The 16,789-nt window shown below is 37.0% G+C and overlaps 1 protein-coding gene across 6 annotated transcripts in view; it reads right to left on the bottom strand.

Annotated features, from left to right (window-relative positions):
- The window catches only part of PTPRK (protein tyrosine phosphatase receptor type K), a 561,746-nt gene that overhangs the window by 93,356 nt on the left and 451,601 nt on the right, over window positions 1–16,789 (bottom strand). For all 6 annotated transcript variants that reach the window (XM_039256923.1, XM_039256925.1, XM_039256926.1 and 3 more), the window contains exons 11-12: window positions 13,149–13,254; window positions 697–970 (exon numbers count right to left, since the gene is read on the bottom strand). In XM_039256923.1, the coding sequence (XP_039112854.1) occupies window positions 697–970; window positions 13,149–13,254 (380 nt within the window). The remainder of the gene's footprint in view (window positions 1–696; window positions 971–13,148; window positions 13,255–16,789) is intronic.

Below are 16,789 nucleotides of genomic sequence, written 5' to 3'. Positions count from 1 at the left end.
AGGGGCATCCGGGGAAATGGAAAACAGACTTCTCTAATGGCTCAGCACGCCACCATCTCCAGGCAGCCTTCTGTTTAGTTGTGTCAGATATACCACAGGCACCCTATTACTTTGTAATCAGAGGATTGTTACTTGTTATTTACTATGTGGCTTGTACCCTCTGAAAAGTTTATAAGGGTTTATTAGCCTGCTGTGGAGCACGCGATCTGTTTATCCTGCTGTAAATTTAATCTTCTGAAGTGCGCCACTACTGAGCAGAGAAGACAGAACAATGCCCGGTGTTTCCTAGGCCCAGAGTCGCAGAGGCAGCGGCAGCACACCCAACTTCTCAAATCATTTTCCTCACCATTGCTCTGGGGGGCTTTCCTGAAGAAGGCTCACGTGGAAGCAGTTACTAGGAAACAGGAATCCAGAGCGATGGAACTGGCATTGAGCCCCAACCCTACAGTAGACCCAAAACTGTGCGCCCTGCTGGGAGCAGTAACAAATGCCCCCGCGCCCCCCCCCCCCCCCCCCCCCCCCCCCCCCCCACTGGTGTGTGTGTGTGTGTGTGTGTGTGTGTGTGTGTGTGTATGTGTGTGTGTGTTTTACCCTTTTATAAAATTTCCTTCCTGACACATGCTACTGAGTATTTATAAAACTCAACCACAGCTCTTCCTCAGGGCAGTGAAAAAGCAAACTGTGAGGGAGGCTCACCTTCTCCACGCTGCTCATTGCCTGGAAGTAGATGTTGTATCCTTTGCGTGGAGCCAAAGGAGGGTTCCAAAAGCCCTGATAGGTCCTGTTGTCACCCACTGTGAATGGGGCGGGTTCAGGAAGGTTCCCTGGGGGAAGTTCCGCGGCGAAGTAGTAGGGCGCACCCCCGCTCTGGGCGTTTTGGTACGTGACCGGGACCTGATAGCACTCCATGGTTCCAGCTTCCCTCTTGGTTCGGTGTGGGTGCAACTCCTCCACAACAATCTGATAGGCACTTTTTGGAAAAAGAAGAAAAACAGCACACATTTAGATATTCTAGATGTAACTACTAATCTAGATACTAAGACTTCTGGGAAAAAATGAGGTATTTAATATTAACATGCAACATTTAAAAATTTTAAAGTCAGTCTTAGACCACAGCGTTTTCTTTTTCCCTAGCTCTCTTGCCATAATCTAGAATTTCATGTGGATTCTCCCTTCCCCCAAACCCAACGTGGTTACTAAGGAGCTGGAAAAAAGTAAGTAGAATCACCAGAGAATGCCACTCATTTTTTTTTAAATGTTGAACAATGAGTCACCTTAATAAGAAACCTGACATTAACAAGAGACACAAGATAGATTAAGTTCTTTGTCTGATATTTTTAAATGTTCAAAGTTAACATTTTCTTGGAAATGATAGAGTAGAAGGCCCTGCTCCAGGGCCCAACAGAAGGAGGCCTCAGGGTGGGGTTTGAAGCAGCAGTTTGTGGCTGTCATCACATTAGAGACAGAATGTGCTGACAGGCTTCTCCACCTCTTGACCTTGCCATGGCATCAACACTGGCTCAGAGCTATGCGGATCTAAAGCACAAGTGACATGCTGCAATACGGGCACAGATGGACAGAAATCTGTCCTCCTCACCGAAATAGACGGCTTCCTTCTTCTAGAGCTGTTAATAATAAAATCTTACAAATTGTAGAAACAGATGGCATTTGCCCTATTAAAGCTTGAACCTAAACCTTCTAATACCTTCCTTAAAAGTCTGAAAACTTCTACAATAGCTATTATTTTACAGAGGAAAGAAAAAAATAATGCAACTTTAAAATAAAGGTCTGCTTAATCACTAATACTTTTTTATCAGTACCACAACTGGTATATTAATAATATATTTTCTTTAAATTTTTAAAAACTTTTTGAAACAAATTTTAGTGTTTATTTTTGAGAGAGAGAGAGAGAGAGCAGAAGAGGGGCAGAGAAAGGGGGACAGATGATCAGAAGCAGGTGTGTGCTGTCAGCCCAGTGCCCGATGCAGAACTCGAACTCATGAACCAACATGATCACGACTTGAGCCGAAGTCAGACGCTTAACCAACTGAGCCATTCAGGTGCCCGAATAATATTTTTTCTTTATAGGATATTCTTCAGGCAAACTTTCTGTTTAGGTAATGTACACCTGAGAAAGTTGACATTATTAATTTATTTTATATGTTTTTAATGAATTTAAAATTCCTGAAAATTATGAAAAAATGCATTGTGGTAACGTATATAAATTGAATATAAATAAGTTGTCTGTAGAGCTGTTTGACTCTTGAGTCTCTAGGGCAAATAAGCTCCTTTTATACAGGGGCAACAGCCACTGACAGACGGTCCAGCAGGAATAGAATATTTTCGTTAATGAACTTCCATACAAAGAAAGAGGAGTAGGGGTGTCTGGGTGGCTCAGTTGGTTAAGGTCAGACTCTTGATTTCAGTTCAGATCATGATCTCACAGTTTGTGAGATACAGCCCGGTGTCAGGCTCTGCGCTGACAGCATGGAGCTTGCTTGAGATTCTCCCTCTCTGCTTCTTCCTTTCTCATACTCTCTCTCATTCCCAAAAAAGAAAAAAAAAAAGAAAAGAAAGAAGAGAGAGAGAGACAGAGATAGTACAGAGACAGGCAAACATACCAAGGGACAGAGAGAGAGAAATTAAATTTGTATCTATAATTAAAAATTAAATTTTATATCAGTTTAGAATTTAGTATAAAATTCTAACAATATAAATTGGTATAGCTACACACAGAAAACCTTCATAGAATGAAAGAAAGAAGCTTTAAAAAACTTTTCTTCCTAATATTTCGAGTTCCCATTTCCCATTAAAATATTGCTAAGAACTTGGTAGTTTGGTATTTATCTCCTTTCCTTTAGAAACAGGACAGAAATTGTATTAATGTCAGAAGTTTAGATTTGGGCAGTCAACTAAGGCAGAAATCTGTGTTACTTGAAATTACATGTAGTCCATCATCTTCTGCCAGAAATGCTATTGACACAGGATAGAAGCTCTCCGAGGGGTCCATGGGGCAGTCGCTTGTCAGTTTTAAAATACATGAAATACGTAAGCATAGCCCTTGGAGAGAAAAATGAATCGTAGCTGACATATGCTATGTTAAGGAAGCCTAATCTTTTTTTCTGTTTATTTTCAATTTAGAGTCCATATTTGTATGTTATACATTTGCATATCCTGTGGATACATACTTTTACGTAGATAAAATCACACACACACACACACACACACACACACACACACACACACACACTCCCCAAACAAGTCTAACCTCATATTCCTGCCCTAGTGGGCAATAATGATAATTACCCATCTTTGCTAATCTTTTAACCTAATCCTTAAAAATAAATTCCTTGTTTGTTATCCCATATCTCTACAAAAATCCAGAAAATCTAGTAAACGGTCTTAACTAGTTCTGTTAGACTGACATAGGAAGTACACTGCATGTTAAGGAATGTCGTATAAGATGGCTTGCCTCTCCATATCTACCAGGAGCAAAGCAAACTGATGACGCTGGAAAGGACTAAAAGAAGAAAAGGTGCATTCTGGTCTTGGGTAAAGATCTCATTGAACTTGAGATAAAATCCCAAACTAAATATTACAAAGCTCATTTTTAAAAGAAATTATCTTCCCTTCAGTGATCAATTTGTGTGAGCAGGCTCTTCTACACCAGCCTCAATTCTACTTTTAACAATCTGTTTCTCCCCCCCTGCTATTTCTTATTTATCAATACGAATTAATTAGAGGATGGAAAATAAGGAGCGAGAAATCAAATTAGAAGTGATTTAACTGATTACATGAAATGGGCCCATGCTTTTCCATCTTTGTGGATGCCTAATTACCTAATGGTACTTAACTCCAGTTGGATCTGAATATTATTTGAGCTTAGTACTCTAGCAATTTAAAATATTCCAAAGCTACCTAAATAGTTGTATTCACTCTGCCCATACTTCATATTTACCCCCATTCCTTTTAATTAAAGTTTTAAAATATTTCTATAATTAAGATAAAATCAATATGCCAGCATTATGAATCTTCATTTGATGCTGAAAATATGATTTCCTTATGTTAAAAAACTAAAAATGATTTCACTTTACTATAATTTAATTTGATTTGAACTGGTATGTAGTCAATTTAAGTTTTAAAGGAGACCAAATGATGACTTTTCATCATAAAATTTTCCTTCAGTTACAAGACTAAAAAAATAGACAAGAGGATTTTGCTATTAGCTCAAAAATGATTATATGTTATATATGGTAGATGGTCTTCCTGGTTTAATACTTAAAATTGTTGAAGCTGAACCCCAAAATGCCTGTAACTGCCAGCCATGTTTTCTTTTAACCCATTAGTAAGTAAAACATCTGAGAATTTGGTTTTAGTTTTCGATTGTAAAACTTCTTAGTGATAGAAAATAGCAAATTATACAATTGCACACACTTCTCATTATGTTTCTAAAATGTCTCCTTAAAGCTTCATGAGAAATTTCCTAGCTCCAGTGTGGTACTTTTTCTCCTATGAACAGACTTCCAAAGATCTCATGGCCACCATTGCTCATACTGCCCTAATGTAAACATTTTGATGATCCACAGAGTAAAGGTTTAAATCCCATTTTGGTGACCATGATATTCCCTGTGCTTCATCTCTTTGCTCCTTAAACATACAAGCCGGGCCCCTCATGACTTTCCTATTTCTATAAGAGGAACTATCAGTTTCTGAATCAACAAGGCTCAAAATCCTGGCTTTAACTTTAGTAAGTTCTATTTTTAACCATATTCTACCTCCCTTGTAATACACAATTTCTTCTTATTCCCACTGCTTCCATCATTTGGGGAGTATTTACAACATTATATTCATAGTACTGGTTTAGTTTACTTGCCTCCATTTTTGTCTTCATGTACTCCAGGCAGCTATCCATCCATCCACCCATCTATCCACCCATCCATCCACCCACCCATCACTGCCTTCATTCCATCTATTATTTTTTTGAGTATTCTCTACATGCCATGAACTGTTCATGGAAAATGCAAAAGAGAACCATTTTTCAAACTTCTGGTACTTTCTCAATACTTTCGGCATTAAATACTCTTCTCTAACATTCCCCTTTGTCAAAACGATGTGAAGCTCTCCCATTTTCAAAATCTATACTACTGGGGTTAATAGCACATCTCTAACCTTATATTTCCACTCTTGCTCTCACTACTTCCTGATATATATTCTCCATTTCATACTTGAATGACCGCTGTTACTAAACATACCATACATAGTGTCAAAGGGCTTCCCCCTTTCTCCTTTTCTAGCTTTTCTACTGCTATAAAGCCTTCTCTGACTAGTTCACTTCTTAGTGTTACTCTGTCTTCCAAAGGCAATGGAAGTAATTCTAGTGGTAACTGAGGGATGAAGTGGGGGTTAGAAATTAGAGCCAAGTGGGAACCTTTTGCAGTTTAGTCCTCAATCCACCCACAGATCATAATGACACAAATTTATTGAGAAAAACCATCAGGGGTATCTCTCAGGAATTCTGGGCTTGGAAAAATGTCCCAAACCACTGTCTTGTAATATTTATTGTGTTTATCACTAACCTGTTACATTACAAATATTTTCTGGTATTCAACTAAAGATAGTGGGAATTTTATTTTTAACATTAGTGCCCATCCATTCATTCATCAAATAAGTATTGAGTGTCTATTATATGCCATGCACTATTTTAAGTGCTGAGGTTATAATAATCAGCACAGTAGTAAAAGTCCCTGCTGTCATAAAGTTTACACTCTAATGCAAAATACAAATAAACAAAAGAAACCAAATACACGATATGTCAAGATGAGGTAAGTGCTCTAAAAAAAAAAAAAAAAAAGAAAGCAGGATAAGGGAAATGAGGGATAATAGGGTTGAAGTGTTCTATTTTGTATGTGGTGATCAGGAGACTTCTGTGACAAAGTGCCCTTTAAGGAGAAGCCTGAAGAGGAGGTTTCAGCTACCTGGCTGCTTCTGTCAGTCATCTCCTCCTGCAAAATAAATTCCCCGAGAGTTGTGGCTCAAGACAATAAATATTTCATATTGCACAGTTTCTGTGGGTCAGAAATTTGGGAGTGGCTCAGCCAGAGGGTTCTGGCTCAGGGTATCTTGTAAGGTCACAACCAAGTTATTAGCTGGGGCTGGAGTCATCTCAGGCTGGAAAGAAGATTTCACAGAAAGGGCACACATCCTTTCATTTTCAGTTAGAAAAAAAAAAATCTACCTCCTAGGATTCTGTGGAATAAATTAAAATGACATCTATTTTATTTTACTTGGGCCATACAGCTTGTATAAAGGGCAAAGAGATGGCAAAATAGGGCAAAAGATGATTTACATCATTGCTTAAATTTCAAAGCATTTTTATTGGAGTTCAAGTAAGTTCTATATCATGGCAGCAGTTAGAAATATCAGGTGCATCTATATAATCTCTTTAAATTGCTGAGACGAAATAGAATATTCTGCAAATTAGGATGGTAGTCCTAATGTTTCTTTATTTAAAATTAAAAAAAAATGTTTTATTTATTTCTGAGAGAGAGAGAGAGGGAGAGAGAGAGAGAGAGAGAGAGAGAGAGAGAGAGAGATCATGTGAGCAGGGGAGGGTCAGAGAGAGGGGGAGATACAGAATCTGAAACAAGCTCCAGGCTCTGAGCTGTCAGCACAGAGCCCGATGCAGGGCTTGAACCCAGGAACTGCAAGATCATTACCTGAGCTGAAGTCAGATGCTTAACCGACTGAGCCACCCAGGGGCCCCTAGTCCTAATGTTTCAAGTTGTGTATAAGTGAACAATTGACCTGCGGAGTAACTCTAACATACAATGTTTACAATCCAACTAATACAGAAAGAGTACAACTATAAATGTTAATATGCATTTCTGTTAAACTACCATGGAGCATCAGACAATTTCTTTTCCTAATATAACTGTGGAAAATATAGTGTTTTTTCAGCTTTTATTTAAATTCCAGTTAACATAAAATGTAATATTAATTTCAGGTGTACAATATGGTGATTCGATAATTTCATATAAGACCTGGTGTTCTTCACAAGTGCACTCCCTAATCCCCATCATCCCATCCACTCCACTCTGGTAACCATCAGTTTATTCTCTATAGTTAAAGTCTGTTTCTTGGTTTCTCTCTCTCCTTCTTTTGTTCATTTGTTTTGTTTCTTAAATTTCACATAAGTGAAATCATATAGTATTTGTCTTTCTCTGACTGGCTTACTTTGTTTAGCATTAATACTCTCTAATTCCACCCATATTGTTGCATATGACAAGATTATATTCCTTTTTATAGCGGAGTAATATTCCACTATGTGTGTGTGTGTGTGTGTGTGTGTGTGTGTATAAATATACATACCACATCTTTTTTGTTAATACCACATTTTCTTTATCCATTTATCAGTCGATGGACACTTGGGCTATTTCCATAGTTTGGCTACTATAGACAATGCTGCTATAAACATCAGGGAGCATGTATCCTTTTGAATTAGTATTTTTGAATTCTTTGGGTAAATACCTAGTAGTGCAATTGCTGAATCATAGGGTAATTCTATTTTTAACTTTCTGAGGACCTCCAAGCTCTTTTCCAGAGTGGCTGCAAGAAAATGCAAGAAATGCACCTCACAACTATCTCCTAATTACCTAAGAATACATTGTAGTCAGTGTTTTTAAAATGGAAACTCAGGTTTGGGGAAACTGGGTGGTTCAGTCAGTTAAGCATCAGACTCTTAATTGTGGCTCAGGTCGATATTTCAGGGTCATTAGATCGAGCCTGAGTCAGGCTCTGCGCTAGGTGTGGAACATGTTTGATTCTCTCTCCCTCTGTCCAACCCCTGTTCATGTGCACACGCATGCATACATTTGCTTTCTCTCTCAAGAAAAAATAAATTAAAACGAAAAATTAGGGGAGCCTGGGGGGATCAGTTGGTTAAGTGTCTGACTTTGGCTCTGGTCATGATCTCATGGCTAGTGGGTTTAAGCCCCACATTGGGCTCTCTGCTGACAGCTCAGAGCCTGGAGCCTGCTTCAGATTCTGTGTCACCTTCTCTCTCTGCCCTCCCCTGCTCATGCCCGCTCTCGCTCTCAAAAATAAATAAACATAAAAAAATAAAAAGAGAAAAAAGAAAAGAAAAAGAAAAAACATTAGGTTTTACCTGCAAAATAAATATTTAGCTACCCTAGAATAGGTATCTTCCTGACAACTTAAAATAGCTTATATTTGGAAAATGCTGCAATTAAATACACATTCATTTTGTACATCTTACAATAAGCTGAGTTCACCACAGAAGGACTCTTCCCTGTGTTTTTCCAATATGCTGCTGCTAGGTTCATTATTTGAAAACACAGCTACACTGGGTCAATCTTTTAATAAGTGGGACATTCTATGCATTATAATTTATAATTATATCATTCAGGCTACAATTTGAATCCATTTATGAAGAATAGAAAATGTTTTAGAGAAAAAGAGAAAACAAATTATGCATTCTAGGGAATTGGTTCCAATTCCCTATGTGGGTAATATTTATTCTAAATCATACTAATGATTGTCAAGTGATGCCAGTTTTAGGGTTAGATCTTAAAAAGTCCATAAGGGGAATCAAAGGCCTAGGTAAGTCAGATGGCAACTTTCAGACTTTAGAATAATTATATAGTCAAAAATTTATTTTGTCAAACAACCATACTTGTCAGAATTGCACTGCGCACATTGACATTAGCGTATAGACACAGGCGTAAGGATAACAGAAGAACAAAGTGGTTGCTGATACTGAGCGCTGCCTTAATTAGAACAGGCTTTTTCACTGGGGTGGACATTATTTGCTCTGTATATCTCATAATAACCTTAGGAAGAAATGCAAAATAATATAACAAATACTGTGATTTTTCTTTTTCTTTTTTTTTTTTTTTGAGACAGAGAGAGACAGAGAGAGAGAGAGAGAGAGAGAGAGACTTTTAAGCAGTCTTCATGCCCAGCATGGAGCCTGATACAAGGCTCGATCTCATAATCCTGAGATCATGACCTGAGTGAAAATCAAGAGTTGGATGCCTAACCAACTGAGCCACCCAGGTGCCCCTATAATTTTTAATACACAAAAGAATCATTCCAAAGAGAGAGCATGACTTCTTTATCATTTGGAGTAGCAATCAAATGCAACAAATAAAAATATTTGTTATTACTTAATAACCTCAGAAAAATCCCTTGAATTCTTGGCTGACTTTTTGCTCAGCCACCACTTCTAGTGTTTTTTTTTTTTTTTTTTTTTTTAACTAGGTTAAATGTTTTTATTTATTTCTGAGAGAAGAGACTGTGTGAGCAGGGGAGGGTCAGAGACTGAGGGAGATACAGAATCTGAAGCAGGCTCCAGGCTCTGAGCTAGCTGTCAGCACAGAGCCCGATCAGCCACCACTTCTAAAATAAAAACTACTATCATCTCTCACCTAAAGTCTCCATTCCCTTCCTCTGCTCATCAAAGCTTCGTATCTCCTACGTGTGTAACACTGTGTGTTAAGAATCACACGCAGTTTCATTGCTTCTGTCTTAATGTGGTCCAACAGCACTTCCCACTGGGACCCTTTTGCTTTCAGTCTGGTGTATTCCCAGTCCATTCCCTATGTTTCTATAAGCGTGATCCTTCCAAGAACATAACATTGCTCATAACAGTTTCTGCTTACAGTCCTTCTGTGACCACCTTCAGTTTTGGGACTGTCACTAAATAGCTTCGCCCTCTGTCCCCTGCTTATTTCTCTAACCTCTCTTCTCCCACACACCCTTCCCTCTCAAGGATCTGAACTACTTGCAGTACTAGAATGCACAACATTATATCTTATATCCAATCATTTGCTTTGCAATTGTTCAAGAGGACCATTGCCCCTTGTCTTCTCAGCAACCTCTTCCCTCTTATCAAAAGTGACCCTTGGCTGAGCCCATTTTTATATATCCTTCAAAACTCTGCTCTAGTACCACCTTTTAAAAACTGCTGTCATTTCACTTATCACACTGTGTTGTTATGAATCATTGATTTATGAGTCTGCCATCCCCAGTGGAGGACACACACTAAATCGCCTTAGGTGGATTTCTATTCCAAGTATCCAGTTCAGCCCCTGGTGCATACTGCATGTTATTGGAATCAATAAATTTACAGAAACCATTTGTAACTTTAGTTTTCTTGATAACACTAAACTAAACAACCTGTACAGACTCTAGATAACAAGGTGCTATGATCGAGGCTTTAGGAACTGGAGTCTGTTGGACATTATGAAGACTAGAGCAGAACATCTTGGATTTTCCACTGAAGTTGGGGCAACTGGATAGGAAGATGGAGTCTGGAAGAGGCTAGTAATATGGTAAAGTAGGGAAACACAGATGTAGTGTTTAGGGGCTGTGAGAGCAGAAAAAAACTAATGGACAGATGCTCTCAGGAGGTTAAGTTAGGTGGTGAATGGGTCTGGCTTTTATTGGGAGGGGAGAAGATAGGCCACATATAGAGTAGAATGGCAACAAGCGTTAGCAGATAAGGAATTCTAATAGGCTGACATAAACAAAGAATCTGGCTGAAAAGTCAAATAGTTAACAAAATTTTTTTTAATGTTTTATGTATTTCTGAGAGGCGGGGAGCAGGGGAGGGTCAGAGAGAGAGGGAGACACAGAGTCTGAAGACAGGCTCCAGGCTCTGAGCTAGCTGTCAGCACAGAGCCCGGCGCGGGGCTCGAACCCACAAACCGTGAGATCATGACCTGAGCTGAAGTCGGACACTTAACCAACTGAGCCACCCAAGCGCCCCGTAAGTCAAATAGTTTAAAGAATCCAATCAAAGACTTGAAGTCTCAGACATAAATACAGTGCTATGAAAATTGATCACATCAACTTGGGTTCTCATTTTCAAAGAAATTAAAGCAGTGGACAAGATACACCTTGAGATAAGGCTCCAGTTACTGGTAGGAGTATCTGAGGTAGGAAGGTGGTCAGAGGAAAGAAGACACGATTATCTCTTGGGAAGATTCAAAAAGCAAAGGAACAAGGGCTTATCTGAGGCCAAATCTCAGACTCGCCAGTCTGGTGCTGCCACCTGGTCCCCCCCATGGGAGCTCCTAGACAGCTGCACAAGTCATTACAAAAAAAATAAACACCGACACAGTAGGATCAGAATGTTAGTGGGAAACGGATTTATTTTTTCCTGTTAGTGACATTCTTTTAATATAGTTATTTGTTTACAGATCATTCAATTATTTCTTATAGAATTCCTGTTGTAAATGAATTTTATTGAGTATTCATCTCCTACAAAGTAAAATTTGGAGTTTTCAGCCACTGGGCTCAATTCTGGAAAAGGAGAAATGGCTTCCCAACAAATACAAAGAGACAAATTTCTGAGTCAGAGAAAGAGGATGCAGGATTATCAAAGATGATTTTTTGCGTAACCACTAGGTCAGACTATATGAATTTTTGGAAATTAGAAATTTTGTAATAAGTAAATGTAAATAAAGTAAAAGAAATATTTTTTATTTCAAAACATGTTATTTGTAACATACTCACAAATTCAACAAAATTCCTTAACACCAATTATGACGAAAGGATTTACAAGGCTGGAGACTCCTTTGATTGTTTATGACAAAACGGCATAGGCTGTGTGTTCTGTTGAGGTCATTGTGTCTTTGATTTACAAACAGTGTTGGGCACAGTGCCAGGCACATAATACATGGTCAGTTAATGTCTGTGTGCATTGATTAAATGAAGAGAGAGCTAACGAAAGTTACATTATGTAGCCTGATGGGGCAATAATAATTATACACAGTGTGTGCAACTTACATTAAGTAAAGCTGAATTCACTCAAATATCTAACTCTTCAAAGATAAATGCAAGTACCTGGTAGCTCATTTAAAGAGCAGTAACAGAACTGAATACCTAGAAAGTAAATTTTATCACAGGTAGGAATATGTGAATGACCCAAATTACTTGTCAAAAGAAAAAGATGTTGAATGCAGGCATTTTCTCTTTCTCCTCTGGATCAGCAATCAGACTTACTCACAGATCATTGATTCATGAGTAGCACTATATACGTACTTTCCATTTTCAAGTAGCCCGTGCTTTGTAAGTGTTTACAAGTGTATTCAGTCATCTCTCTTGTTCTCAGGCATAGTTTTTCCGTGATTTTTAGCAAGACAAAAACGGAGTTTTCTTTATGGACTCAATTTATTTTATTAATTTTTTTAATTAAAAAGGTCTTCCTTTTCATTGATATAGATTTGTTTGAATGCTTCATATGTGCTCAGAAGGTGAAATGTGTTTATTTTTACATGGAACAAAGATTAACTTTATTTCCTTAATGAACATGTAAACAACTTGAGATGAATCAATTATGACAAATCTGCACTAATTTCTGGGCCTCGATTTATTTCTCAGTAGAAGCATGAAAATAAAAGTATCCACAAAATCTACAAGTTTCTCATGGAAAGTTGCTTAACTTTTGAGCACTTATCTAATTACAGATGTGAAGAATTCAAATCATTGGAATAATCCGAATCCCTGAAAAAAACATGGTTCAAAATTTTCTGCAAGCTGAGAGTAACATGGGAGGTTTTAATAGTGGATAAAGGAAATAGCAAATTGAATTTTAATATTTACTATGGAATTCCTGATAAGCAACAAGTCTTGATAAGCTCCATTCATTATAACTAATCTTCTTTTATTTCCTCAAAGCTTCCTATTTTTCAGTCACTAACATGAAATTATTTGTAACACATTTAATAATGCATTGGATAGGAGTTATTTTCTCATTCTATTTCTGACAAATACCTTCAAAGCCTGTATTCTATAGATACCGACAGAGGAAGTGGAATGAAATGGGACTAGAGGAAAATAAAAATCAAAGAGCAATGCTCTTATATCACACAGTACAGAGAATGATTCAGTTCATGAATATATCAAAAACGCCCTTAGAATTTTATTCCTTAAAGTCTATCTGCAGGCTTTGTCCAAATGAAAAACACAAAAACAAAACAAAACAAAAATAAAACTTTTCTGACAGTCATCATCAAATGAACATCTCTTAGAAATAAACCACTACATTGACCGCTAAGCAACAAAGAGAAAACATCCTTCCTACTGCCGTTTTTCACTATACTTATTATTCTTCCCCCACTTACCTGATTGGTGCCCCTTTGGCCTGTGCTGGTCTCAACAATACAGTTATTGTGGTGGCTGTTTCATTGAGAGAGGCATCAACTCCTTCATAGTCAGGTAAGGTTGGAGCTGGTAAGTGTTTAATGAGGGGAAAAGAAAAGTTTCAGTCAATTAACAGAATTATATCATAGTTCAGGATGAATAAATGATCCTGAATGGGGGGAAATCAATTTCACATTTAATTTTCTAAAATGTGCGTTATTTTGTAGAATAACATACACAACATAATGTTAACCCTGGGAACCTAGGCAGCAGAAGATATGAAGCCATGGTTTGTTCTTGAAATTCAAATGATCATCTGGTAACTTGGACACACACTCCAAACTTTTTGTGAAGGGGTTTTAGCTTTTAGTTTCCTATGACCTTGAAATCAGCATTGATGGGATGGAAGTGATATGAACAACATCTACTCTGGAGAGTCTGGGTAAGGGGCTTGCACACGGAGATGTGGAGACAGAAATGACAGGCACCAAGCCAGAGGCTACCTGGTGAGGTGGTGCTGTGTACGACCTAAAGATTGTGGAATGGCCGTGTTAGTGTCTGGACTCCTTTTACCACTGTGGCCACAACAGATACATATCAAGGAACTGTGGTGAATGGGAATAGGAACCTCAGTTTGTATTTAGCATTAACTATTACATTAATTGCCAAATTCTTGAAAAGAGGAAACTCATAAATTTTCAAAATATTTGATAATATTAGGAGTGGGGGGGAGGGCTCCCTAATCTTGAACTGGGTGAAAAAGTAACCTCAAATGGCTTTTGGTTATTTCTATGTAGAAAGATGTTTTAGGGAGGACATAACCAGAGAAATGTGTTCACTATCAGAGAATCTGATAACAGACGGCATCTAATATAAATTTCTAAGTATTTCATTAATTCACTGAGCATTTACTGAATATATACAATGTGTCAAATTTGTGTAAATGCTATGAGTATAAAGACAAATACAACGTAGTCTCTGACATGTATAGAATTGAGAGTAAAGATTCACATTTTATCAAGAGTGAGAATCTTATAACAAACAAACAAACAAACAAAAATATAACAACATTTTAGGTGACCCAAAGAAGAGTCGGTTCATTTGTTAAAATAGTAGTTCTCAAACTAGTCGGATCAGAAGCCCAGGGAGAACTTAAAACAGATGGTTGCCCTTTTCCCTTTGAGTTTCTAATTCAGTAGGTCCAGGGAGGGGCCTGATAATGGGCTTTTCTAGAAAGTTTTCAGGTGATGTTGATGCTGTTGTTCTGTGGAAGCACTAGCGGTGGGAGTCAGAAAAACAAAACAGAGACTCATTCAGGATTCAGAGGATGCTTGAGCTGAATGTCACAAGTACAAACTCATCAGGACAAGAAAGCAGCCAATAAAATGCCCGAGATAGGAGACAGAATATCTGAAGATATCACATGAATGGACATGGTGTATTCTGATAGCTACAAGTAGTCTGTCAGTCCTAGAATTTTGGACTCATGAATAGGAGTGGTGGATGGGAGGAACCACAAAATTAAGGGACAAAAATGCTAATCATGTATGGATGTTTGGGCTTTATCCTACTAGATACAATATATTAGATTTTGAAAAAAAATTAGGAAAGAAATATATGTTGTATAAAGATCAATGGAAAAATACAATGAATCAAGGTTAAGTCTAAAGGCAAGGATAGTGCTTGGAAAGATATTTCAATGAATTGTTTAAAATATGGTCCATATGGAAAGGAAGAAACAGTGACATCAGAAAGAGGCAAATTCTCAGAGTCATTCAGGAAGTAGAATCAACAGATATTAAATATGTACAATTGTTGATATATGTGGGTTATATATATGCATTAAAACACACACACACACACACACCATGAATCCAATAACTTGATTTTACTATGTAAATTGTTTTTAAAGTACCGAGGAACACAATTTCTGCACTCAAGGGATAAAAAACAATAAGTTACCTTAAAATTTCAGATAATGTTGGGCACCACGCTAACCATACATTTTATTAGCTTTAGCTTGATTCCTGCATGTTCTGAAGATACAGTGATCTAGTTTTTAAAGTCCAAATCAAGTACCCATGTACATAGGTTGATTCAAGTAAAACTGGGCAGCTGAAGAGTTTAAAGAAAATTCTAGATGGGTGTTCTGGCCTTTAATAATAAATCTTCTATTCAATAAAAACCACCGTGTCTAAACCATAATAAATTATGGTTCTCGATAGTGTCCATTTGTCCAATGTTCTCAATTTTACAAGTTCAGGTAATTTTGTAGCTATCTGTAGTGGAAGATCTTACTCAAATGCAGCACTGTGGCTAATTCCAGAGGGTAAGAAACATGTTTCACTGTACAGTGATATCAAAAGGTCATATTTTCTAGTGATTCAATCAATATTTTAAATTGATGATTAGAATTATTCCATTAGGGAAGTAAATTGGCAAATTTAATACATTGCTATTTTCTAACATAGTGGATGATACTTTCAAATTTCTTTTTTTGTTAGAATAATATAAATCAAATAAATAGCTCATATTTGAATAGCTAATACTTTTCATGATAAAAATTTTCAAGGTTTTATATTCCAACATTTCCAAATAGAAACGATTCTTCAAAAAATAGAAAATACATAGCTTCCTTCTGATGCAAACAATACAGATTCAGAATGGTAGAATTTTTTCTTTCTTTGGTAGAATTAAAAAAATTTTTAATGTTTCTTCATTTTTGAGACAGAGAGAGATAGAGCATGAGTGGGGGAGGGGCAGAGAGACAGGGAGACACAGAATCTGAAGCAGGCTACAGGCTCTGTGCTATCAGCATAGATCCCAACATGGGGCTCAAACTCATGGACTATGAGAACATGACCTTAGCCAAAGTCGGACGCTTAGCCAACTGAGCCACTCAGGCGCCCCTAGAAATTTTTAATGATGTATCATAACATATCATCAATATATGCTATGTAGAACTATAATGAAAATGAACATAAAGGAACAAAAACTAGGAACTCAAAGTCAGTATTTTAATATATTAACAGTTGATCCTTTAAAACATTTGTTTTTCAGATTTAACTCTTCAGCTACATATGTAAAATATATTTATTTTAATAATTTTTAACTAAGATAACACATTAAATAAGCTAATGTAGAATTAGAGGGTATTATAATGCCAATTCCTGGCCAAATTTAATCAGATTAAACTGATTTTTTGACTGGAGGAGAAATCTGTATTTACATCTGTAAATAATCTAGTCATTACAAACTGAAATTGTGTACCTTAAATAATGTGAAATTTAACTATTTGTTTATAAACTTCAATTCTCCCACACATCACCATTCTGAAATTTAGATGAATTTAGATGAGATTCCCAAGAGAAAGAATAGCTCATGTTTGCTTAAAAATATCAGAATGTCTGGGCAAATGAAAGAGAGAGACAAGGTATGTGGCACTATAATAGCAGATCAAAGATCTCCTATCATTCTTTGGATAAAATCTACTTACTATGATATGATATCATAATAATCACCAATTCCTCAAAAGTATAAATCTTTGAGCATTTATAATAGACTTTTAAATTCTTCCAATTAAGATAAAACATTTTTATTTTATTTTTAAAAAAAATTTTAA

This window comes from Hyaena hyaena, unplaced genomic scaffold, assembly GCF_003009895.1.
Source record: "Hyaena hyaena isolate Hyena2069 unplaced genomic scaffold, ASM300989v1 scaffold_596, whole genome shotgun sequence".
NCBI classification, from domain to species: Eukaryota; Metazoa; Chordata; class Mammalia; order Carnivora; family Hyaenidae; genus Hyaena; species Hyaena hyaena.
The sequence above is the reverse complement of the archived record's forward strand: the minus strand, read 5'-3'. Positions and strand labels throughout refer to the sequence as shown.